The sequence below is a fragment of the Mauremys reevesii genome, linkage group 6 (genome assembly GCF_016161935.1).
Source record: "Mauremys reevesii isolate NIE-2019 linkage group 6, ASM1616193v1, whole genome shotgun sequence".
Taxonomy (NCBI): Eukaryota; Metazoa; Chordata; order Testudines; family Geoemydidae; genus Mauremys; species Mauremys reevesii.
The window spans coordinates 72,896,777-72,921,115 of NC_052628.1; the positions used below are offsets into that span (position 1 = coordinate 72,896,777).

The window sequence follows — 24,339 nt, forward strand, 5'->3', positions numbered from 1 at the left end:
AATTTGATGAGAATCAAACATTCAGCTTTTCAAGCTTAAAAACTCTTTTGAATATATTTCTCACTTCTGCTTTTTATAATGTTTGAAGAGCAGCTGTTTTAAGATCAACTTTTAGTTTGTGGAGGTCCATGTCTAGGAGATTAATGACTACAGTTTTGTATGCCGATGAATATAACACCTGCAGAATAGAGTTTTGGGTTGTTGGGTTTTTTTTAAAACTTGTTAGAACATTGCTAATCAAATGTTACTGATGCGTACGATGATTCTGTTTAGACCAGCTCAGCTTAATTTCCATTATTTGTAAACGCATTGTTTACCAATCGTCAGATTGATGAACTTGGGCTGGTATATTTTTTTGCTTCAAGCTTTTCCTTTGTCACACAGAAGTGCTGGCAGAGTGAATTTGCTGCCATAATAATGCTTAACATTTAGTGCCTTAGATCTTAATTGTTATTGTTAATGCATTATCATCTTTCTTTGTTAGCTAACTTAAATATATTCCTTTTTTCAGCGTTGTACTTGTCTTCGGTCAGGATGTATGCCTTTGACAAGCTGGAAAATGATTTGGTTAGAAGAAAGAAAATTATGAGTACTTTATAATCGTAACCCCTTTGGAATGTGTGAGCTCTGATTCATGCACAGAGTTTTTCTTAAGCTATTTTTTTTTCACTGTGAGGAACTAGTAAAGAACCCCAAGGATTGGTGCCTATAGGTATTGATCAGTTTTTGTCACCCCACCCCCTATCCACACCCCCGCCCCTTGACAGGCCCCCTCGGGACCCCACGCCTATCCAACTTCCCTCGTTCCACATCCCCTTAACCCCCCCCGCAGAACCTCTGCCCCATCCGACCGCCCTGTGCTCCCTGTCCCCTGACTGCCCCACGGGACCCTCCGCCCCTTATCCAACCCCCCCAGCCCTGGCCTCATTTTGCGCCTTTTTTCCATGCAGACACCATAGCACGGCAAGCATGGAGCCCGTTCAGCTCACCACAGCAGTTATGAGCATTGTAAACACCTCACGCATTATCGTGCAGTTTATGCAGAACCAGAAGCTGAAAAACCAGGCGAGGAGGCGACGGCAGCGTGGTGACGAGAGTGATGAGGACATGGACAGACTGATCTCAAAGCGCGGGCCCTCGCAATGTGGATATCATGGTGTTAATGGGGCAGGTTCATGCTGTGGAACGCTGATTCTGGGCCCAGGAAACAAGCACAGACGGGTGAGACCGCATAGTGTTGCAGGTCTGGGATGATTCCCAGTAGCTCCGAAATGTTCGCATGCGTAAGGGCACTTACATGGAACTTTGTGACTTGCTTTCCCCTGCCCTGAACCGCAAGAATACCAAGATGAGAGCAGCCCTCACAGTTCACAAGCGAGTGGCGATAGCCCTGTGGAAGCTTGCAACACCAGACAGCTACCGGTCAGTAGGGAATCAATTTGGAGTGGGCAAATCTACTGTGGGGGTTGCTGTCATGCAAGTAGCCAATGCAATCACCTTTGCTGCTGTCAAAGGTAGTGACTGGGAAATGTGCAGGTCATAGTGGATGTCTTTGCTGCAATGGGATTCCCTAACTGGTGGGGCGATAGATGGAATGCATATCCCTATCTTGGGACCGGACCGCCAAGGCAGCCAGTACATAAACCGCAAGGGGTACTTTTCAATGGTGCTGCAAGCACTGATGGATCACAAGGGATGTTTCACCAACATCAGCATGGGATGGCCGGGAAAGATACATGACTTCAGGAACTCTGGTCTGTTTAAATGGCTGCAGGAAGGGATTTACTTCCCAGATCAGAAAATAACTGTTGGGGATGGACAACTGTTGGGGATGGACATCATACGAAATGCCTATAGTTATCCTTGGGGACCCAGCCTTCCCCTTAATGCCATGGCTCATGAAGCTATACACAGGCACCCTGGACAGTAGTAAGGAGCTGTTCAACTATAGGCTGAGCAAGTGCAGAATGGTGGTAGAATGTGCATTTGGACCTTTCACACTATAGCAGATCTTAAGGTGGCTATCCTGCAGCAAAAAAACTTCAGGACCAGACTTCAAAGAGAAACTGCTCAGGATTAAACAAAGACTGTGAATGGCTTGCCAACTACAAAACCAGTTTCTCCTCCCTTGGTTTTCACACTTCAGCTGCTAGAAGAGGGCCTCATCCTCCCTGATTGAACTAACCTCATTATCTCTAGCCTGCTTCTCGCTTGCTTATATATACCTGCCCCTGGAGATTTCCACTACATGCATCCGAAGAAGTGGGTATTCACCCATGAAAGCTCATGCTCCAAAACGTCTGTTAGTCTATAAGGTGCCACAAGACTCTTTGCTGCTTTTACTGACTTGCTCAAACCTCAGCAAAACCAATATCCCCATTGTTATTGCTGCTTGCTGTGTGCTCCACAATCTCTGTGAGAGTAAGGGGGGGACATTTATGGCAGGGTGGGAGGTTGAGGCAAATCGCCTGGCTGCTGATTACATGCAGCCAGAAACCAGGGCAATTAGAAGAGCACATCAGAGAAGCTTTGAAAACCAGTTTCATGAGTGGCCAGGGTACCGTGTGACAGTTCTATTTGTTTCTCCTTGATGAAAACCCACCCCCTTGGTTGACTCTAAAATACCCTGTAAGCAAATCGCTCTCCGATCACAGATTGGAAATAAAGTCACTATTGTTTAAAAACCATGTATTCTTTATTAATTGATTATAAAAATAGGTAGATAACTCATAAGGTAGCCCGGGTGGGGTGGGGGAGGAGAGGAGGCGGGAAGGAAGAGGCCACTTCAATACTTGTTGAATGACAGTCTTCTGTCCACTGGGGTGGAGTGGTTGGGTGCTTGGAGCCTACCCCCCACGTTCTTGGGTGTCTGGGTGAGGAGGTGGCTATGGAACATGGGGAGGAGGGAGGGTGGTTAAACAGGGGCTGCAGTGGCAGTCTCTCCTCCACCAGATGCCGGATCATGTCACTCTCCTGAGGATAACACAGAGAGATAAAGGACAGATGTTGCTTGAATGCCAGCAAACACCAGGACCATACACTGCCAGGCTTTGTCATGCAATGATACCAGATTACTTGCTACTAGCATGGCGTGGTAAAGTGTCCTATCATGGAGGACGGAATAAGGCTCCTCTCCTCAGAAACCTTCTGCAAAGAATACCTCCAGGAGAGCTTCATGGAGATGTCCCTGGAGGATTTCTGCTCTATCCCCAGACACATTAACAGACTTTTCCAGTAGCTGTACTGGCCACGAATGCATCCCAAGTCCTCAGGGCAAATTAATTATTAAAAAATGCTTGCTTTTAAGCCATGTTTTATATTTACAAAGGTACACTCACAGAGGTCTCTTCTACGGCTTCATGGTCCAGGATACCGCCTTGGGAGGGTTGGGAGGGTATTTCAGTCAGGGTGAGAAAAAGATCCTGGCTGTTGGGGAGAATGATGTGCTGTGTGGTCTCCTCAACCTTGTCGTCGTCCTCCTCATAATCTTCCCCGTCCACAAAATCCTCAGGCATGGTGACTGAGAGTACCCCATCATCAGAGTCCACAGGGGTGGGGTAGTAGTGGCGGCCCCCCCTAGAATTGCCTGCAGCTCAGCATAGAAGTGGCATGTCTGCAGCTCTGTCCCGGAGCATCCTTTTGATTATTTGGCTTTCTGGTATCCTTGTCTCAGCTCCTTAAGTTTCACGCGGCACTGTGTTGAGTCCATGTTGTGGCTTCTGTCCATCATGGCCTTGGAGATTTTTTCAAATGTTTTGGCAGTCCGTCTTTTGGAACGAAGTTCTGATAGCATGGATTCATCTCCCCATACAGTGATCAGATCCAGTACCTCCCGTATGGTCCATGCTGGAGCTCTTTTTCGATTCTGGGACTGCATGGTTACCTGTGCTGATGAGCTCTGGATAGTTACCTGTGCTGATCAGCTCTCCACGCTGGGCAAACAGGAAATGAAATTCAAAAGTTCACGGGGCTTTTCCTGTCTACCTGGCCAGTGCTTCCGAGTTCAGATTGCTGTCCAGAGCGGTCACAATGGTGCACTGTGGGATATCTCCCAGAGTCCAATACTGTCAAATTGCATCCACAGTAACCCTAATTCGAACCGGCAATGTCGATTTCAGCACTACTGCCCTCGTCGGGGAGGAGTACAGAAACCAATTTTAAGAGCCCTTTATGTAGACAAAAATGGCTTCGTTGTGTGGACGGGTACAGGGTTAATTCGATTTAATGCTGCTAAATTTGACCTAAACTCGTAGTGTAGACCAGGCCTGTGAGTGTATAACAAGTTGCAGGATTGGAGTCTTGTCACATCCTGTTCATATTCAAGGTGGCTGTCCTGCTGTATTAGCTGAAATGGGCACAAGCACGTGCACAAACAACTCCATGATACATAGCCAAGGACAGACAAATTAAATTAAAGGTATTTGGAAGAGTCCTGCAATTCCAGTCCAGCTTAAATACTTTTTCAGTAATGTCGTGACCATGTGAAAACGTTTTAAAGGTTTAGATTCTTTAATATATAATACCTCATTTTCTGTATTTTTAATAGGACTTTACTGCTGTACTGACTCACCCAAAATGTGCATAGAAGAATAATGGAAGCCCCTGAATACCTTGATTTGGATGAAATAGATTTTAGCGATGATATATCTGTAAGTATACATATTTTTTGTTTGTTTAGAGAGAGAGGATTTAAGTGGCTTGATTTCTAGCATAAGATACACATCTCATTGTCATTAGAGGCCAAAGCAGGTTTTTACCTCATGCAGAGGCTACTTATTTTGCTTCAAGTATATATGAACTGAATTCAGATATATAGAAAAAATAAACAATGTCCCCATGTGCAAGAATGAAAATCAGATTTTTTCTCCCCAAGGGAAACATAAATCTCTGAAAGTAGCGCTTGGGGCCCACACTTTGTCTGCATTAGTAAAGATGACCTGCAAATCAAATTAATAAATTTATTTTACTCATGCTGAACTGCCTTTATTAACTATTTGGGTGAATTACCCATTGAGTGATTACCTACAATCACCAAAAGAATAGTTTTAAACGAATTGAAAATAGTGCCATATGCTATCCCCTTCCCTCATCACCATTTTATTTGTGTAACTGGCTACTCTGCCATATAGGCCAGCTCCAGGCTTCAGCAAGTTTCATTAATAGGTTGCAATTTGATATGTTTTGAGGTCTTATACTTCACCTAGAGCCAGCAGGACTTCCAGAGAGTCTAAAAAGAGCATGGTTCTGTTGCACCACTTCTCTCCTCATCCGTTACTAATGGACTAATGCCCCCCACCTAGGTATGGAATTCAGAGGCATACAGTGTTACTTTTGGAGGCTCCGGGACTAAGCTCCGTCCTTGAGCTCAGGATGCCGGATTTTCTGCCTCAAGGGGTGGAATAAGTTGGCGGTTAAGTTTCTCCTGAACATTTTGTTTTTAAATCTTTATTTGTATTCATTTTCATGCAGTTGCAGTGTATAATCTTCCTCTTCCTGTTCATTGGGTAAATAGCAGCATGATGACTTCAATCACCTGGATCTGCTACTGTAGCATCTCCCCTGCTGGACTCCTCTGCCCTCACTCAGACATGGCAGAGCCAGCCTGCAAATACTTGACTTAAATCTAATCCCTATGTGAGGCAGCACTTACAACAGCTACAGAGGGTGAATTATACCCTGCCTCTTCCCAGCCACCCAACACACTTGCTCTGCCAGAGTACAGGGCTCAGAGTTGGACTGGCATGTCTGGTCTCCACCTTGTCCCAAGGAGACACAAATCCAATCAGAGGCTTCTGAGTTTTTCAGGGAGAGAGTCTAAGGATGAGGAGGAAGCTAACTGCAAAAGACTTGGGCTGGACAAGGGGAAAAAAACCCAGAAATGATCCAAAGTCATTCCCCCGCCCTGTGGATACTGAAGTGGGCCCTTTGTTCCCTGGGGAAAGAAGCCAGGCTCCTACAGAGCTCCCTTTCCTCCCGCTGAGATTCAGGAAATTTTCATGATATTCATGGATAAGTCCTGAAAAGTCCAGAGACCCAAAAAGGATCAAGCAAATGTGTCCTTCACAAGACAGTAATTAATATTTTTAATTAACAAGTGGGGTGAAAATCAGGGTTTATACCTGTGACCAGATGCTCCTTCTCCTTTTGCCTTCTTCTGCAGAGGGTTTGTTTACTGGGGCTTTTCTACATAGAAGCTCTCATAGTGCTCTGTATCCTGCTCATGGCCTCATCCCCTCCCTGCAGCATGTCTGCGCATGATGAGAAGCCTGTTCCTCCTGTGGAGCCCTGCCTCAGTATGCAGCCTAATGGGAATTGTGCCTGTCTGGCTTTCAGCCCGAAGTCCCTTGCTCTGCTAGGGAAAGGGACTCAGATTTCAGAAATGGGAATTGTATCATATGATCAATAGCCATAAACTTTTGCTGTGCCACGGAAAGGGGCTGAGGCTCTGGAAAGCAGGAAAGGGTCTCTCTCCTTCCACCTCTCCCTCACTCTGCATGCTGGCTCCTAAGCTTTACATTCTCTTTAGACACTCCTCATGAAGCCGTATCATCATGGGATTACAGGGGGGTAAGAGGACTGAGAAATACAGGGCCGAAGGATTGGGGATAGCATTGGTGGAATCTCTGGACATGAACTGGGGGACCCACGCTTGAGCTATGTCCATGCTGCAAAATGACAGGGTTTGGACCCAAGTCCCATTGAGACTTGGACTCACCCTACCCCACCTCATCCCAGGTGGCTCCTAGGACCTGGGTCCTGAGAGCTTGCTAACCCAAGTCAGAAGGTTTATACGTGGATAGTAAGTGGGATTGGTCTTATACCTGTCTGAGACCAAGTTTACAATGCAGTATAGGGGTACTGGCTCTTCCAGTCGAGGTATGTGTACCAGTACCCCATCTCTATTGTGTGGTCCCCATGTACTACCTCCCAACTGTAAACAGCGAGAGGAAGGAGTACCACACATGCATCACAGAAAAACAAAACAAAATTCTCAGCATGACAAAAACAAAAAAGCATTTGTATACGAGTGAGTATAATTCCTGAAGACTTTCTTCTGAACGACCCTCTGCACCCAGAGTCTAAAGTGGCTGGTAGTAGTCACAGCAAGGCACAGGTGGCACATTACACACTTATACCCATACATAAACAACATGCCAGTCAGTACCTTGTATGGAGAAACAGAACCATTCATAACTGGAAAGCAGCTGGAAAGGATCCATAGCTACCCTTTCTTCAAAATCAGGAAGAGCTTTTGATCCCAGTGCAGAGAATTGCTCACCTAGAGCTCAAAATAAATAACGGCTCTGACCATAACGTTACCGTAATGACAAAAAATTGCAAAGATCCAAAACTTCATTGCATAATTCATTTCTTGAGGGGCCATCAGTAGCTAGTTATCTCCAGTGGCTAAGGTTGCTGGTGCCATGCATCAGCTTCATCCTGAGTGGGTTTCTTAAAATGTACCTGCAGAAGTTTCTTCAGAGAACATAGAACCGTGCACTTGATGCAGTGACTCCTTCATTCAGACCAGAAAACCTACACTTAACTCCGTAACTGTTGATCATGGATTCTTCATTAACCTCTGATCAAGTCTGGTGTACAGACAGAATTCAGAATATTTCATTAATTGATCTGGTCAAATTCATATTTCAGGTGTGAGGGGAAAGCTCCTTGGGGGAAGGGGCTGCCTCTTTTGTATAGTGCCAACCACAATGGGGCACTGCCCTCTAGATGCTTGTGATACAAATATTATAATAATCCCAAAGTTTTGGTGCTCTCAGGCAGGGGTAACCTGTGACTGTCCCACTGATTTTAAGAGAGCCTGATCATAAACCAAGTTTTCCTCCCTGTAGGTGACTGCAGTCTGTTGTGCCCTGCAGTTGACCCTGCAGCCAAGTCTGTAGCATGGCACTGTGGGCTATGTGATGAAGCGGCTCAGAGGAAAGGGGAGTGGCGGGGCGTCGCGCGCGCGCCGCCCCGCCGCCCTTCCTTCCTCATCATCCCCATCGGGGGAAACAGGGGGGGACTGTCTCCACCACTATTCCGTCCTCGGAGTCCCACCCACACTGGTGGGGCACTGGTGGCAGAGCCAAGAAGATGCAGTGCCTCGTGCAGTGCCTCATGCATGTCTGGGGCTGAGAGGAGCGCTTGCGCGCTGACTTTTTTGATACCCTTGTCTTAGGTCCTTCACTTTCAGCTACGCTAGAGTTTCTGCAAGAGATTTGGTTGGAGCCCTACAACCAAGCCCCTTAGAAACGTGGGTATCAGCCTTAGCAGCATTTTGCAGCCGGGCATATGGGATCCTCTATTTGAGTATGAGGTGCTATGTTTAATCACAATGACAAACTAGACAAGCCTGTGGCTGGCCTTTCTAGCTGTCATTACCTCTGAAAGGCAAGTTTTGGAATTGGTTCCTATATCTATGCAAAAACCACACTGCTGCTGCCACGTGCAAAAGTTTTTATTCCTGTAGCTTCAGAAACCCTTTCTATTCAAGGTAAGTTCCTCTTTCCACAGTTCCTGGGAAATCGTCATCCTATCATTTTGTTGTAATCCTTGAAAGGTTGTGGTATGTGTGGACATTCCTAGCGCTCCAAACACAGATCTCAAGTATATGGTATATATACACCAGTTGTACCCTATTCATCTCATTCCATCTGAAATGCAAAGGCCTTATTGCCTCAAAGTTGCTGCAGGCAAGATATAAAAAATCTGCACCAATTAGCATGCTAGGTATATGTCCTTAGAGCCACTGGGGGAACGTGTATGGGCCTTATCTGAGGAAGGTTTGTAAAATAAGTTTCCATTCCTCTGAAGAGGCATCCTTTGGTAGGAAGAAGCTACTGGGTTGGTTCCCACATAACTCGTTAGTTTACAAAGCTGTTGCTTTATAAGGGGAAGCTTCCGTTCCTACTATTACTGTACTATAATAATTAAATTCTGCTTATCCCTCCCTCTTTCTGGGATTCACTGCTTGCTTCTTCCTATGAGTAATGAGTGAGGAGAGAGGCTTTGAATGAGAGATGTCTTATCTGATAATTTTCTCTCTGTTAGTAGCTTTTCTCCAAATTCAACCCACCCTCATAGCCTGACCAGAATATAAGTTGAAGTTCTTCTCTAAAAGGAGACTGTGGGTTTGTCTACACCAACAATTAGACTGTGCAAGCTGAGGTCTGAATCTACCCTGCACTAGCCTACTGCAGAGTAATTGTCCATGTGGACCTTGCGGGTGCACATTAACAGTTCATTGGCGCACTTTGATCTAGACACTTTGCAGTGGAACTAGCTCAAAGCACTCTAATGAATTGTTACCCCACGGCAGCAGGATCCACAGGGACAGTTAGACTGTGACAGGCTAGTGCAGGGTAGGTTCATACCCCAGTTTTCCACAGTCTAATTGTTTGTGTAGACAGGCCCTTAGATATAATATAATTGTCTCAGGTTAATTTAGTACATTTCATATGAGCTTGTCTTAATGCTAATAACTGGTTGGTGGAGTGTCTCTACAGTTGTGGAATAACACTTTTGGTGGCCTGAGCTGAAGGGTGCTTTCTTAGTCCTGGAGCATCCAGCAACTCACTGGACTGCTTCCAAATTCTGTGGGGAGGAGGAGGAGGGAGTATTAACGCATGAATAATTAATTCTGAGAGAAGCTGCTAACAAAAAGAAAATGATCAGGTAAGAAATGTCTCAGTCCAGGTGTTCTTGAAATACTTGCAGCTGTAATTATTGTGAGCAAAAAAGCTGTTCATGTAAGGTGCACACTTGGCAGTTATTACAGGAACCACTAATGCAGTTCATTCCTCCCTCCCTAATCATATCTCTGCCATAAGTGTTTCTCTTTTATGAATAGAAAAGAAAAGTTGTTTATATGCTGAATGTCTGGTGAGTGAGGGTGCTCCAACACACAGATATTTCTGTTGTAAGCGGAATTTATTTATTTGATTTGCAGCTCACCTTTACGATACAAAGTGCAGAGCCCAAGCTCTCTTGTCAGACAACATTATAAGCTCTTGCAAAGGATTTTTTCTTTCTAGCATTTCGGACGATGGTTCCTTTTTAAAAAAGCTCCAGATGCTTTACTCACATGTAGCTTCCTTTTAAAATGGATTTTATTTTTACCTATTTTATGTTGACTTTTATTTAAAGGGGAGTGGGGAGGGAGGTGTTGAGACATCACAAAACAATGATCCAATCTTGAGAGGATAGTTTCTTCGGGGGCACTGTGTTGTTATGATTGTCCCATGTTAGATTATGTCCTGTAATCTCTTTCTAGGCCCAGTTTTACAAAAACATAAAGCAGAATAGATGTATCCTCTTCTTTCCTCTCCCATTTTGCCTGATGCTGCTGAATGATGGATTTAACTACCAGTTTCACTGTTGTACAGCTTAGATTGCCCACGCTATTAGGAAGTACTCTGACCTCCTGCTGAACCTTTGAGCTAATGGCATAGATTATAGAACAAGAAATATTATTCCTATCCCCGGGCAGGAGAATGAAGGAGTTGATGTCAAAGGCAAGATTAATTTGAGAAGTACTGGCTTTCCTACTACTCTGCTAGTCTCTTGTGTGGTCAAATGCTTGAATAAACAGGGTTTGCACAAGGAAAGCGTGCAGGGATGGGTACAGGGGACAGAATTCTCCCTTTTGTCAATCCACAAAATACTTATGCTGCTGCCCTTCTAATCCCCAGTTACCTGTGTGCATGTGACCAGCAGTGGCTAATTCATCTGGGTTGTTTAGGGCTTGCTGTCAAGCTCTTGGCTTTCTGAAATTTCAGGTTTCACCTTCATGCTGCTGTGGAGAGAGCAGCTCCAGAGCACTTTTATTAACCATTTTCAACTTTCCTGCTACACTTCCTCTTCCGATCCAAAGCAGATAAGTAGTGAGTGGAAATTGTTACAATCCGATAGCTGTTCTGTGGCCTGTGTGAGGTGCTATAGTGGTCTCAATCTATTTCTCAGTGTACATTTCTCTCCCAGATGAGATCCTTGGCCAACAGGTCCAGATCTGAATGGCCACAGAGACTACCTTTGGAATACTAGAGCTGTTTTAAACACAAAATAAATATTTTTTAAGTCTTACATGTGTGTATAAGTAAATAGAAACTATAACTTTCTCTCCCGTAAGATGCTCATTTTTGAGACTGCCATCATTTAAGTGCCACAAATCACAGATTTATTTGGGTGTAGTTTATATATGAGTAGGGTAATGTGACTCTTGTTTACATTATACAGAAGTATCATTCTGTCCAAAATTATATTAGGTCACCAACTAGCACATCTTCACTTACTACTATTATGAAAGAGCAAGTGAAACAGACAATAGAAGAGTGGGAAATGAATTAAAGTGGGAGCACTATGAAACTTGTAAATTGCATTTAATCTCAGATATACCTTTAAAAATCAGTATGCACAAATTTAACCTTCCCTCTTTCCCAGTCACTCCTATGGGGACAGATAAAATTAGCCCTGTTAGTAAGTTGTATACTGTTCTAGTGGTCCCTTTATGGTTTCTTAGTAGTTTAAAATACAGGCTGTTTACTACACACTCATGTTATGCAGTTAAAATTATTATTATTACTTACTATTGCAATACAGCAGTAATACCAAATGCCTTGATGTGTTAGGTATTGTACAAGCACACAGGAAGACAGTCTGTTTCCCAAAGAGCTGTGTATGGGTACAGGGGTCTCCCTGCAATGTGACATTGCTGGATTGGAGCTGGGTTTGAAAGAAGATGCTACATGTGAGTTTAAGTAACAGTAAGAGGTAATTAAATACAGTAATAAAATTTTATATTTACATAGATTAGCTGTTGCATTCCTTGATGAATTTGAAATAATTTGAAAGTCTTTTGTCTTCTGTTAATAAAATCAGCTGTCCTCAATGGCTGCTCACCCCAGCCAGACATTGGTTGGCTGACTTCTTGAGCAGTAGGCAGAACTGAGGCAGAAGGCTGTTAAGACTTACAAACTCTTTCAGATTCAAACAAAAGACACGTATCACTTATAAAGCCAATAGAAAAACAACTCCTGTCTGTTGTTAAAAGTGAAGAATAAAATACAGAGGGTATGTCTATATCAAATGGTGCAAACAATACACATGAGCATGAAGTATCAGAATAGGGCTGTAAATGGGTTAATCATAGCCAGTTGGCCCATAGTTTATCCTCTTGGGAAGTAAATTATTTCCTTATAGTCAAGCCACCAGTCTGCTATTTTCTTTTCAGTTATGGATGCTGTTCTTTGTGGTGGTGTTGTTTTAATGTTTACATAAGTGAATTCTGAGTTCATTAAAGGAAGAGATTGAGAGCACTGACATAGCATAGACAAAGTTTTTGTGTAATCTTTTTGTTTTCATTTTTAATGTCAATAAATATTCATCTGTTATGCTTAGGCAGCTATTTGGATTAGACATGCAGTATAAACAAATGAATTAATAAAATATGTTGTAAGGCTGCTCTGCTAATTCATAATCTTGTTCCTGACCTGCAGCACCCACAGTGTGTCCTGGACACAGATTTTGAATTTGCAGAATTGTGGGTAAGAGTTCTGTAAGTCACACAAAAACCCTGAAGGGAATACTTAAGAGTTGATTACCTTACTCATTTTCAGTTGCAACCCGAGCTAGGGTTTGTAACCTTGTCTCTGGAGGGGAAAATTGGGTGTTTTTCATTTTACTATGGAAGCACCATATGTGGTGATGCTTTCTATGTATTGCTTTACTAGTTCTACATCACTGTTTAAGTAGCAACCCTTGAAAAGTGTCGTGAAAGAGGAATGTACTGCAGTTTTAAACCATGAAGAAGTGAATTTAAAAATGTTTTAAAACTTATTTAAAATATTTAAACTTATTAATACAATGGTGCAACTGTAATCTTAACTCTGGTAGTTAACTCTAATCTTTTTGAGAGAATGTTTTATATCCAGAGTTACAATACAATATACCAGTGAAAGAATTTAGTATCAGTCAAGAATTTTGAATGATAGGCCAGAATTTGGAACTAAAATTGAATTGTTTTTTGTTGATTTGATGTGAATGGAAGACAACTGAATTGCTGCATTTTCCAGAATATTTAATCAATAATAGTTTGTTCTAGGAAAAGTTCTACAATGTTAATAATTGAGAAAAACTTAATTGTAATATGGACAAGAAGCTGTCTGTATCATCTAGCTAAAAACCGAGGAGTTAGGAGTTTAAGATGAAGACAAAGGCACTGGAGACCCAGTCCAGTGCCTGTGAAATCTGTGAGAGTTTTGCCATTGACATCAGTGGGAGCAGGGCAAGATCCTTGATGCTTTCAGCAGTCACTATGGACCTCATCCTGTGAGGCTGTCAGTGTCCCCATTGAGGTGCTGAGTGTCTCTTGGGAAGTGCTGAGCACCTCAGCTCCAATGTAGTGGAAGTTAAGGATGCTCCATATGACAAGTAAAAGATTAACAAATAGCCATTATTGTCACTATACATTTCCCTTTATTTTATTTTTAAAACTGTTTCTGTTATATCTCTGTGCCGCTGCGTTTAATTTTTCTTCCATTATTTTTCTTTCTGCTATTGTTGGGCTGGCAGTCAATTTTAAACTTGAATGAAACTGCCTAGAATGTACCTGCTAGATATCCTGAAGGTTTGCTTGTTTGTGGGTGTGTATATTTAGAATTCATTTAATACAAAGTTTTAATACAAACTTTAAAACAATGTTAAGTGCAAAGATTTTATAATTTCTATTCCATAAGATTTTGTAGTCATTATTGCTGGAATAATGACTGGTTAAACAAGCCATGATCATTTTCAGTAAAGTGTGACTACAGATTTACAGCTTCTACCAGCAGAAAAACTGGGCTTGTCTGGATTCCCACTGAATTCTTAGAAATCTCTTGCCTGCTGTTAATCAATCTCTTTCTAGTAGTACCATTTTTTTTCCACAATAGAAGTATAAAGATTGCAGATTAAAGACCTGATCATGTGGTTTGCTGAATGCCATCTTTTTCAGTGGGGGTGGAGGGCACTCAGCACCTCTTAGAATCTGGGTCATCTCTGTGTAACATGGTTGAAATAAAAAATACTACTACTAAGCAATCTAGTCTTGTTACATGCTTTTGTTTTGCAACTGGACTTTAGTGTAAACCACAAGATAACTCCTCTTCTGAGTTAGTGAAGACCAAGATAGAGTGTCTGCTGTTTAAAGAAGGAGAATCCTCTCTTCCTCACTCTGCTGCTCACTCACTCTGTGCACTGGGGTGTATGACTTAACTGCTTCTTGCCTCGGTTTCTCTTTCTTTAGTGAGGTTTAATAATACCTATTTCACAGAGGAGCTGTGAGGCTTAATTAATGTGTGTAAAGCATTTTAAGATCCTTGAATGAAAAGTGGAAAATAACATCACTGAATTATGTGTAGCATACATGGCATTCTGGATAAAGAATGGGAGCCCTACAGCTATCAGCATCGTAGTTCAATCCATCAAATAACCTGGAAATTCTGGCTGGAAGAAAGGTTAACAACCATTGGTGGACCAGGACTGGAGCTAGAAAGCTAGAGAAGGAAGTAGCTGGGAAAGGTTTGCTACAGGAAGCAAGTACTGTTACCTCCTAGCAGCTCTGTAGTTTCTAAGCTGAAAGCCATGTCTCTTTATTGACCACAAATGCAGATAGCAGAAATTTAAAAGTGCAAAAATATTTCTGAGAATAGAGGTGGGTGGGAGGAAATCTGTTAACGAAATCAAGCATACGTTGTTAAACATCATCATCAGATTTATAACACATTTAATTGACTTTTTTTGTGGGTAACTGAATATATTTTAATACAACGTAGGACCGACAAGAAAGTTTGTACTTCCAGAAGTGGAGAAAAAAGACAGAGGAGGAATGGGTCTTCACTTTTGAGAATGCCTGACAAACACATAACAGTGGAGTACAAAAGGCCTAATTCTAATTGAATTACAGACTGTGTAATAGTTTAACCTGCACCAGCTGATGTTATAGAGCTACCATATTTTTTGGTAGCTTCTTTTAAGAATCTTACTATGCCAGTTCAACATTCTTTTTTTATCTCCATGGTAAAATACCGAAATGTACAGATCAATGTTTGACTTTTCATTCAACAGCAGCAACAAAAAATACATGCAGTTTATGTGTGTGTGTATTGGGTTTAAGCATTGGCCTGCTAAACCCAGGGCTGTGAGTTCAATCCTTGAGGGGGCCATTTAGGGATTTGGGGATTGGTCCTGCTTTGAGCAGGGGGTTGGATTAGATGATCTCCTGAGGTCCCTTCCAACCCTAATAATCTATGATTCTATGATTCTCCCTTCACATATCACTTATTGTCTTAGAGTATATCTACACTGGAATTAAAACCCCGTGGCTGGCCCATGCCAGCTGACTTGGGCTCAGGCTAAAGGGCTGCTTAATTGTGGTGTAGACGTTCGGGCTCAGGCTGGAGCCCAGGCTCTAGAACCCTATGGGGTGGGAGGGTCCCAGAGCTTAAGCTGCAGTCTCAACCTGAACATCTACACTGCAGTTATACAGCCCCTTAGTGTGAGTCAGCTGGCACTGGCCAGCTGCAGGTGTTTAATTGCAGTGTAGACAGATTGTGAGCAGGAACAAAATATTTGTATGTGTCTGTAATGTCCCCTAATATAATGGAACTTCTCTCTGGGTGCAGCGGGTAGCACTGCAATATAAAAATTAATTAATAAATTAACATTCTGATGCTGAGAATGCTTTGCATCTGCAGTTCCCATTGACATAGTTGCAGGTGCCCAGTGTCTCTCAGGATTAGTAGGCCCTAAAGAATAAAAGTAAATTATAGAGGGGAGCTGTGTTTGGGGGGTGGTGGTGGTATGTGTTTAAAGTAGCTACAATCCATGGAGTGACTGTTTTACTTGAGTTCGCTTGAATCAAACGAGTAAGTTATTTCTGTAATTGGTCACCTGAGATTTACTTTGTATCATGCAGAGGCATATTGTCACTTGAGCTTTAATTTGCTTCAGACATGCAATTGGCAAACTGTCAACAAAAAAACAAAACTGGTGTGACAGTTCCTTTTTTGTGTGGAAAGCTGCCATGTTTTTGTATGTTGTTGTTCGGCTTCATCTGTCAATAGCAGACTAGCTAAAAATATGCCTTCCTTTAAGAACATATGGTTTTTATACATTCCTCAACATTTTGTGCTATATTAATCCTAAATATTTTTTACTTTACTTTTGACTGTTTTTAATAGTTCTTTTAAATGTGCAAAAGCCATTGATTTTTTTTTTAAAAAAGGCATAATGATTTTCAGATATGTGTTGGTTTGAAAGGAAACTCTTGTGACACTGTAGCATTAGATTAAGGGTTTCTTGATATTGAGTAACCAGATTTCTGTTTGTGGGAAATTGTATTTTTATGATGTTGGATCATATAGCAGATTGAAGGCATTCCACAAGATTATAAGGAAATGATTGTTGCTTAGTCGGATTAATATGTCGTCCTCCCCCCACCCCTTTAAAGTTGAATCCAAAGAATAACTTCTTGATCAATATCAGGTGTATCCCCTCACATCAAAGTGCTAATACATGTTTGTTTTAATGAAAGCTATTCTTGGATGCGTAGATTTATGTTCTTGTTTGCCTGTGTGTTGTAGGGAGGTGTCTATTTCTGAGATCAGATCTCTAACACACTAGCATATTTTTTCAAATAGCATTGTATAAATCTGAATTTTATCTGCTATAAAACAGATTATGTTAAAGAGAGGTATGCTGAATCTTGCAAAATCAAACACCATAATGTATAGCACAGGCGACCAAAGTAATGCCTGGGTTTCTAAAGCCCCTGTCAATTTTAATATGGTGGTGCCACCTGTGGAAATGATGAATATATGTGACATGTCATCTTAACCCAAGCAGTTATGCTCCACAAGGATGACAAGTCCCAGCAAGAAATGCTGATATCTGATGGAGCGCTGGATGCTGGGATGCAGTTGCCTTCATAGGCAGGTAGCAGCTGCTCCATTTCGTGCAGATTAGGGGTAGCTTTGGGACTCAGCTACATAGGACACTTGGAATGAGAGTGTCCCTACTACTATGTTTTTCTTTTGTATAATTTCGGGAATGAGCCAATTTGTATTTTATATGCATTTTTCCCCTCTCTCTATTTCAGTACTCGGTAACTTCTCTCAAGACTATTCCAGAATTATGTAGAAGGTGTGATTCACAAAATGAAGACAGATCAGGTATGCTGCCCACTTTTGTTCTCCCATCCTCTCTTAGGCTGCTTCTTAAAGTGCAGGACTTGACAGCCTTTGCTTGTTGGCAGTGTTCTGCTGGTTTTGTTTTCTTTTATTTTTGTACTGCTTTCTGGAAACATGGATTTTTTTTTCAACAGATGTTAGGTCATTAGCACAAAAAAAAATCCATAAAAGGATTTGGCTATATAAACGTAAGGCTTCATCTGAGCAACTCCAAACCACAATATATGCAACAATTTACTTGAAAACCCAAGAAACCATTGGTGACAAGATATAATGATGTAGGCGCCAATGAAAGAATGTTGGATACATTTACTCTGCCTATGACATGACCAGTTTGAGGGATGATATTTTGCCAGGGTCTGAAACCCTATCAGAGATGCTACAAGATAGATTCTACAGTACTCTACTCTAAGACATACTGTAACAGTTAAGATTAAAGCTAAGTTTTTGAGTTTAATAGTGTAAACTAAATGAAGAATCATGGCATATAGATGAGAACCAGCTGGAGACCTTTCCCCCCCCACTGACAAAAAGTGCATGCAGTGTTGTTTTTCACTTTCTAAATCAGATTAAGCCTCTTCTGTTTCTCTTTTTGTGATGAACAAAAATGAATTGATGAGAGTAATACTTTACTGTGGAGCTATGAAAAGTTTTTTATGCTTTCATCTGATGCTTTAATTGTGCTTTCATTAATATTGTTGAATCTAAAACATTTACAGCAGAAACCTGAGACCTGAAATTCATGGGAAGATGGACCATGCCAGACTTTGGCAACCCTTATTTCTGTAGTTCCTTTCACATAGTTATAAATTACCAAGGTTTGTAGATAAATTGCAGGTTTCTAATAGCTGCTTCTCCTGCCAGAATCATTAAGGGCTAGATTGTCACAGTCCTTACGGCAGCTGGACTTGAAAATAAAGGGAAGTAAAGCCTCACTTACTTCTCTGCTCAGATTGTGACTGGCTGCAGCAGGGAGGGCAGGGTCTCTTCAGACAATACTTTCTGCTGCAAACAAGTGGGTGAGGAAGGGGCGGGGAATGGGATGTAAACTATAATGATCTCGGGGTTCATTAAACAACAAACCGGTGAATGAGAAAGGAATAAAACCTCTAATAAAACAAACAAGAATTTCCGTGATGAATTGCTGTACACAGCTACATTGTGTTCTCAACCACAGCTTCCAGGACACCTCTCTAAACTACTATATTTACAATACTGTCCCTTATGAGGGATCGTCGCTAAATTATAATCTTCCACACACATATCTCTACATAAACTGCTCCACAAAAAGGGGATAAAGCAAGAGGGAGCAGGCTAGGAATTGCAATAAAGTCACAATTCATTCTCTAGTCTCCTCCAAGCCAGAATGGTCTGCTCAGCTCCCTTTGAAGAAATAATATTTCTTTTTATTTGCAGAGAGAGCCTTGCAAACGTAAACCTATATAAACCAATAACAAGGTTGGAATATTTGTTACGCCTGCTTCTTCTTAGAGATCCTGGGATAGTCACAGCCTGCTGTGCAGCTGAATTGTTAACTAAGTTCCATCTGTAAAGTCCCTTTTGCTGTCAGTTATCTTCCAATGATGCCCACTGAGTTACTTCTTTACACACCAATTGCCTTGAATGGGGTTGGATAGATGCAACTACAGGCATTTCTGGAAGACAGACAGTAGCGCCAGGGGACCCCTACCAATGGAAATTAACTAAGAGTTCTGTTGAAAATGCTTGATCCAGAAAATAATACAATTTATTTTCTCAGAGCTGGTAACCATTTCAGTCCTAATGGTTCTGTAGGACTGAAAGTAGCATGACCTTACTTTTTTCATTAAAAGTATAATGGAATATACGCAGGGAGCAGAACTGTTGAGTGAGAAGATATCATTCCATATCCTTGATGGGCGTAAATAGGTATAACTCCATTGAAGTATCAGTAGAGCTACATCAGTTGATATCAGCTGAGGTCATTTTTACATAGTTGCCTTCAAGAGAGAAACCTTAACTTTTCTTCCTTAGTTTCCCTATTAGGAAATAGAGATAATAATTACCTGTCTTCAAAAAGAGTTGGGATAAAAAATTAGTCAGTGACTGTATAGCACTAAATAAATGCCAAACTTTAGGATACATACACACATCACAGTCATACAGGGGCATACTAGCTCCTAGAGTCCTGGCTTAAGTGGACAATTATTGCAACATTTTTTAAAATGTTAGCAGTTATGTATGGACCCCAGAACAAGCATTTGGGTTCATCCTCTCTTGCAGCAGGAGACTACAAGTCCCATCTATTCTCCTTCACACACAGGTTCACCATTCAGACAATGGGGTTTTCCTGTTACTGCAGCTTAGGAGGCAAAACCAGGCCTGTTATGTATGGGGAAATGGCTTGACTCCACTCACTGGGGAAAAACCCAGGTTTTATTCTGTTCTACTGTGGTCTCCTGTCCTTCTGACTTCCTGATCTGCAGATTATAGGAAAACTATTAATCTCTCCAAGAGTTATTTATTATGTATTATTTCCACATAAAGAGAAAATATGTCCAAACCCTACAGAAGATAGTAAAAATGTAAATGAAGACAATCTGATATGTCTGCACTCCATTGACAATTTAAATTATAATTATATACAGAACAACTGTGCGGTATTAGGAGAAGTGTTAGGGCTCCCCTGAGACCTCTTCCATTCAGTTCCCCCAAAACTCAGTTTGACTCCAATGTCATCACTCAAGTTCCTTTCTTTGGTAAACAGTAAAGCTACACTTAGTTGATTAGTCTCAAACGCAGGAGGTGGAAGCACATGTAATCTAGAACTACGAGTACTAAAATAAGAACTCTACCTTATTTTACATTTAGGCTTGTTTACTAATACCAGAATGTTCCTGCTGATCTGAGCTAGCCATCCTAACTCCAGCATACTGCTTGTTATAAGAACTTAACTTTCATTCATTTTCCCAGTCATGCCCAATAAGAAATGAGGCAAGTTACTTATGTCAAGCCAGGTCTACTAGAAGCTGGTCCAGCCCTCCACCTCAAAAATCTCATTACTTACTAGGCTAGCAAAATAATAGCTACTCTGCACTCAAGACTTTTCCTCTACCTCAGTAGTGGTGCTTTAGATTAGGCGTACTGCAGAAAAAATAAACTGCCACTTTTTTGCCTCCAGCTGTGGGTTTGAATCAGTTTTTTGGTTGTTGTTTCTTTTGTATTTTAGTTCAGCAAGCTCAATCAAGGGGTCAAGAATCCAGAAAAATATAAATAAATTTTTATTTTATATTAAAAAATGAAAGATATGTGTACAGCAAAGTCACTGCAAGACAATTTGAACTGAATTGTATCACCAGAACCTCTTGATGAGACTAAAATCCTGTATTACATCATTGCCAATCTGGTATTCATGGTGTAAGAATGGGATTTAATCAATACCGTTTTCTTCACCCATTTCATCTAAATGTTTGAATAATATGGTGGTAACATGAGAAAGTGTTTGGTTATATTGATTTTAAATTGCTCTAAATACCTTTAATCCTAGGAAAACATAACATTATTTACCAATCAGCATGCTTTCTCATGGATTCTACCCAAACTTTTCAACAGATTTTGTTTTGTCCTTATTGCCTGACTGCTGCTCCTTCAGGGCCCATGGTCATCTGGATTTCACTTCTTATTTTCAAAAATCCAATAATGCATCTTTTTTTTTCCTCACTGTCCATTCTTTTGGTCAACAAGGGGCCAAAGGGTCTGAGAGAAGAATCTCCTCCAGCTAGATTTTCCCCCTGGTGTAAAAGGGTTGGATCTATCACCTCCATGGCATCTTCTGGCCCCATTGTCTCCTGAAGGTCAAGGAACTGTGCCTAAGGGGAAATGCATTCCTTAGTCTCTCACCTTCTCCCACACCCTGCACAAATTAACAGAGTTAATGCAAAGTGAGGGCATTATCTTTTCTGTGACCCTCTTACCAGCAGGGAGTTACTGTTTAATGGGCACATTGCTAGGACTGTGGAATCTGAGAGAAACCTAGCAGTTGAGTAAAGCTACAGGGAGCCCCACAGTCAGTCAGGGGTTCCAGATCCCTGGGTTTCCACAGGAGTTAAGGGGGAAAGCACATCTTTTTCTGTGGGGAACGGGTATGAGGTAAGTTCTTGTCCATCCAGTTGTCCTTCATGACACAAAATGATTCAGGGAGAACTCGGGGATATGTCTATACTGCAGCAGAGAGTAAGCATCCAGTGTGAGTAGACAGACTTGCGCTAGCAGGGCTCAAGCTAGATCACTAAAAATAGTTGTGTGTACATTGTGGCTTGGGTGGCACCCCTAGGCTTGAGCTTGGGTGGCTAGCAGGAGTCTCTGCCAGAGCTCCAACGTCCACAATACGATTTTTAGTGCACTAGCTCAGCTTGAGCTAGTGCAAGTCTGTCAACCCAAAGTGGAAGGTTTGCTCCCAGCTGCAATACAGACATATCCTGTAAGGGTTTTGTGTCCCATCCCACCTCATGGAAGGGCTGTTCATGGCCAGGGTAATTAGATCCAAGGACCTTAATGGCCCTATGTATACTGAGGCCAACTAAAGTTAAAGGAATCAATTTAAACATAATTCCAGCTAGTTCCGTTTCTGACATGGTGTTGCTAACCCATAGATCACTTGATTTCTAGTGTTTTCTAAGCAAGAATGATTTACTTGAGCAGAAATTGGCTCTTGTTGCTTTTGTTGTTCAGTATGAAAATTGCTTACTTGCTTTCTCATAGTAAGTGAACATTGGGGAGACAGGTAGATTTGATAAGGCAAAATTGCAGCTAACAATTCATGACATCTGTGCCCAACCAGCTTCACTGAGCTAGTTGATTGCACTAAGATGTATTCTGTTAGCTGAGATGACTCTGTGATGTTGTTAAATAGGTGTCTAGAATGAGAACAGCATCCTACTTGAGATCTTTATTCACTTACTGATGAAAGCCAACTGACTTCTTGTCCCCAGCAGTGAAAGGTTAGTTTAGTAACCCTCTATGCTACTGTATCCACTGAACTAAATTAAGCATAGTTCACAAGAATATCCAGGGGATTGCTTTCCTATTGGGGAGATTATCAGAAAATATTGAAATTTTCTATTCCTCCAGGTTTGGTACTCTTATTCCTGAGGGAATTCTGCACCAAAAAATTATGCACACAATATTTTGAAATTCTGCATATTTGTTATCAAAATAATGCAATATAATCCAGCTAGTTTCAATTATTTTGGTAATTTATTTAAACTACAATACAATGGATGGAGAATGGGAGTGGGGAGCATTGGAGGAAATCACCAACCCCCCGTTCCTTCCCCTCCCCCTCATCTAATAGTAATGTAGGTAGTATTGACCCTTTGCTTCCAATTATTAGTCAACAAATATATGCAGCCATATGCTCAGTGTCACATCATAGACAACTGAAGAACAAGTGAGGGCTGGGAACTCAAACTTACAATTTATACTGGCTACTGACCATGTCCAAAAAGGTCAGTAGCAAACAGTTCATGGAGCACATTTTGATAGGACATTTTTTCAATCCAAAATTGAGACCAGTTCTCATCACTAAAGCACCATAAGCATTTATAAGGCCATATTGTCCTTTACAATAAGGCTCCTTTACACCACTCTGGCAATGTCAAGGAGCCTTAAAATTTTTATACCTGTTTTATACTCCTTGGGGAATTTATTAAGAACAATGGGAACAACTCACTAAGTAGGCAGGCTGCTATATTCTCCTCTGCCTGAGGGAACAGAGCCTGCCCTACTCCTACCTCTTCAGAAATACCCCAAAGCCCTGCCCCTCCATGCCGAGAGCGCTGTAATAGCGAGAGAGAGAGACAGTGTGTCTGTCTGTCTGTCTCTCTCATATACACATGGCTACCCAGCCCCCCTCTCCCAGGTGGTGATTTACATCTCTACTGGCTGCTCTGGGTGCTCAAACGGACCTGTCTGTGTTACCTGACATTGGGCCAGCTAGTAAGCTTAGGGAGGACTAATGACCCACCAGAGTTTGGCAGAAAGCAGCACATTTATTATACTGATAGCTAAGCTCAAAAGAAGTGGGGGAGGGTCACACTAACACTCACATACTCACATTCCCAAGACAGACACAGCACTGTAGATGTCAGCATCCTTTAAGGTAAGTGTCCCACAGCACAGCGATGGACGGTGCAATGAAGGTATGCCTTCCTGAGGCACGATGGAATGCAATGCGGTGAACCACTGGCCAGGTGGTCTGGGTGAAGGGCCTTCACGGGAGGTACAAGCTTGTGAGTGCACTGCTGAGCACATGGCCCCTTCCCCTTTTAAGGACCTGCTCCTCATGGCCTGCGACTAGAGATGACTTGGCCGTGTCTGGTTGGTCACACTCCACCTCGGGCAGTGTCCATGTATTGGGTGTGTGAGTGCTGCCTAATTAGAGTCCCAGACACCTTGTCTACCTGGGAGCTCTTCTGATCTTCCAGCTGTTCAACCAGCCCATTCATCCCACAAGCATTCCAGGTGGGAGAGGGAAGAGGGGAAGCCACTTCACAGGTATTCAAATAGGGAGAGGAGACAAAAGGGGGCAAGGGGAAGTATAACAGACCTTTTGAGCATACCGTTTATACATAGCATAGTAATACAGAGCATACAGATCACTGCTGCTCCAACAACACTCTGCACTGCCAGGGAGTGGGCGTATGACCCCTCTTGCGGCTTCCCTTGGCTTTCCCATCAAAAGTAATTTTTCTGCGGGTAAGCAAAGAATAAATGAATGATTGGATAATGTCAGACCCTGGGGAAAAAAAGGGAAGATACACGATTATGTTCAGATAAACAATAATTAGAATAATGGGTGTATAGTAATACAATTATACTTGTGATACCTCTTCAGCCTAAAATCTGTTCTTTTTACCTAATTTCTTCCCGTTCATTATTTTCTATCTGTACTAACCTTGTGATTCCGTCCCAGACATCTGAGTGATTTTTCCCTCACCTCACCTGGTCACATCCTAAAATCAGTCTGGACAAGGTCTGGAAGATCCCAGTTCATTTATCATCTCCCTCCTTCTCTCCTCTATATCCTATCTGTTACAGTTGACAGCATTTGCAATGCTTTTCCTCTAGCCAA

At 41.9% G+C, this 24,339-nt stretch overlaps 1 protein-coding gene and 1 pseudogene across 3 annotated transcripts in view; both read left to right on the forward strand.

Moving 5' to 3' along the window:
* LOC120407275 overlaps nucleotides 1–600 on the forward strand; it is a 49,647-nt pseudogene extending 49,047 nt beyond the window's left edge.
* LOC120408735 (synuclein alpha interacting protein) overlaps nucleotides 1–24,339 on the forward strand; it is a 104,540-nt gene that overhangs the window by 43,379 nt on the left and 36,822 nt on the right. For all 3 annotated transcript variants that reach the window (XM_039545930.1, XM_039545927.1, XM_039545928.1), the window contains exons 2-3: nucleotides 4,547–4,649; nucleotides 17,138–17,210. In XM_039545930.1, the coding sequence (XP_039401864.1) occupies nucleotides 4,593–4,649; nucleotides 17,138–17,210 (130 nt within the window). In that variant the 5' untranslated portion in view covers nucleotides 4,547–4,592. The remainder of the gene's footprint in view (nucleotides 1–4,546; nucleotides 4,650–17,137; nucleotides 17,211–24,339) is intronic.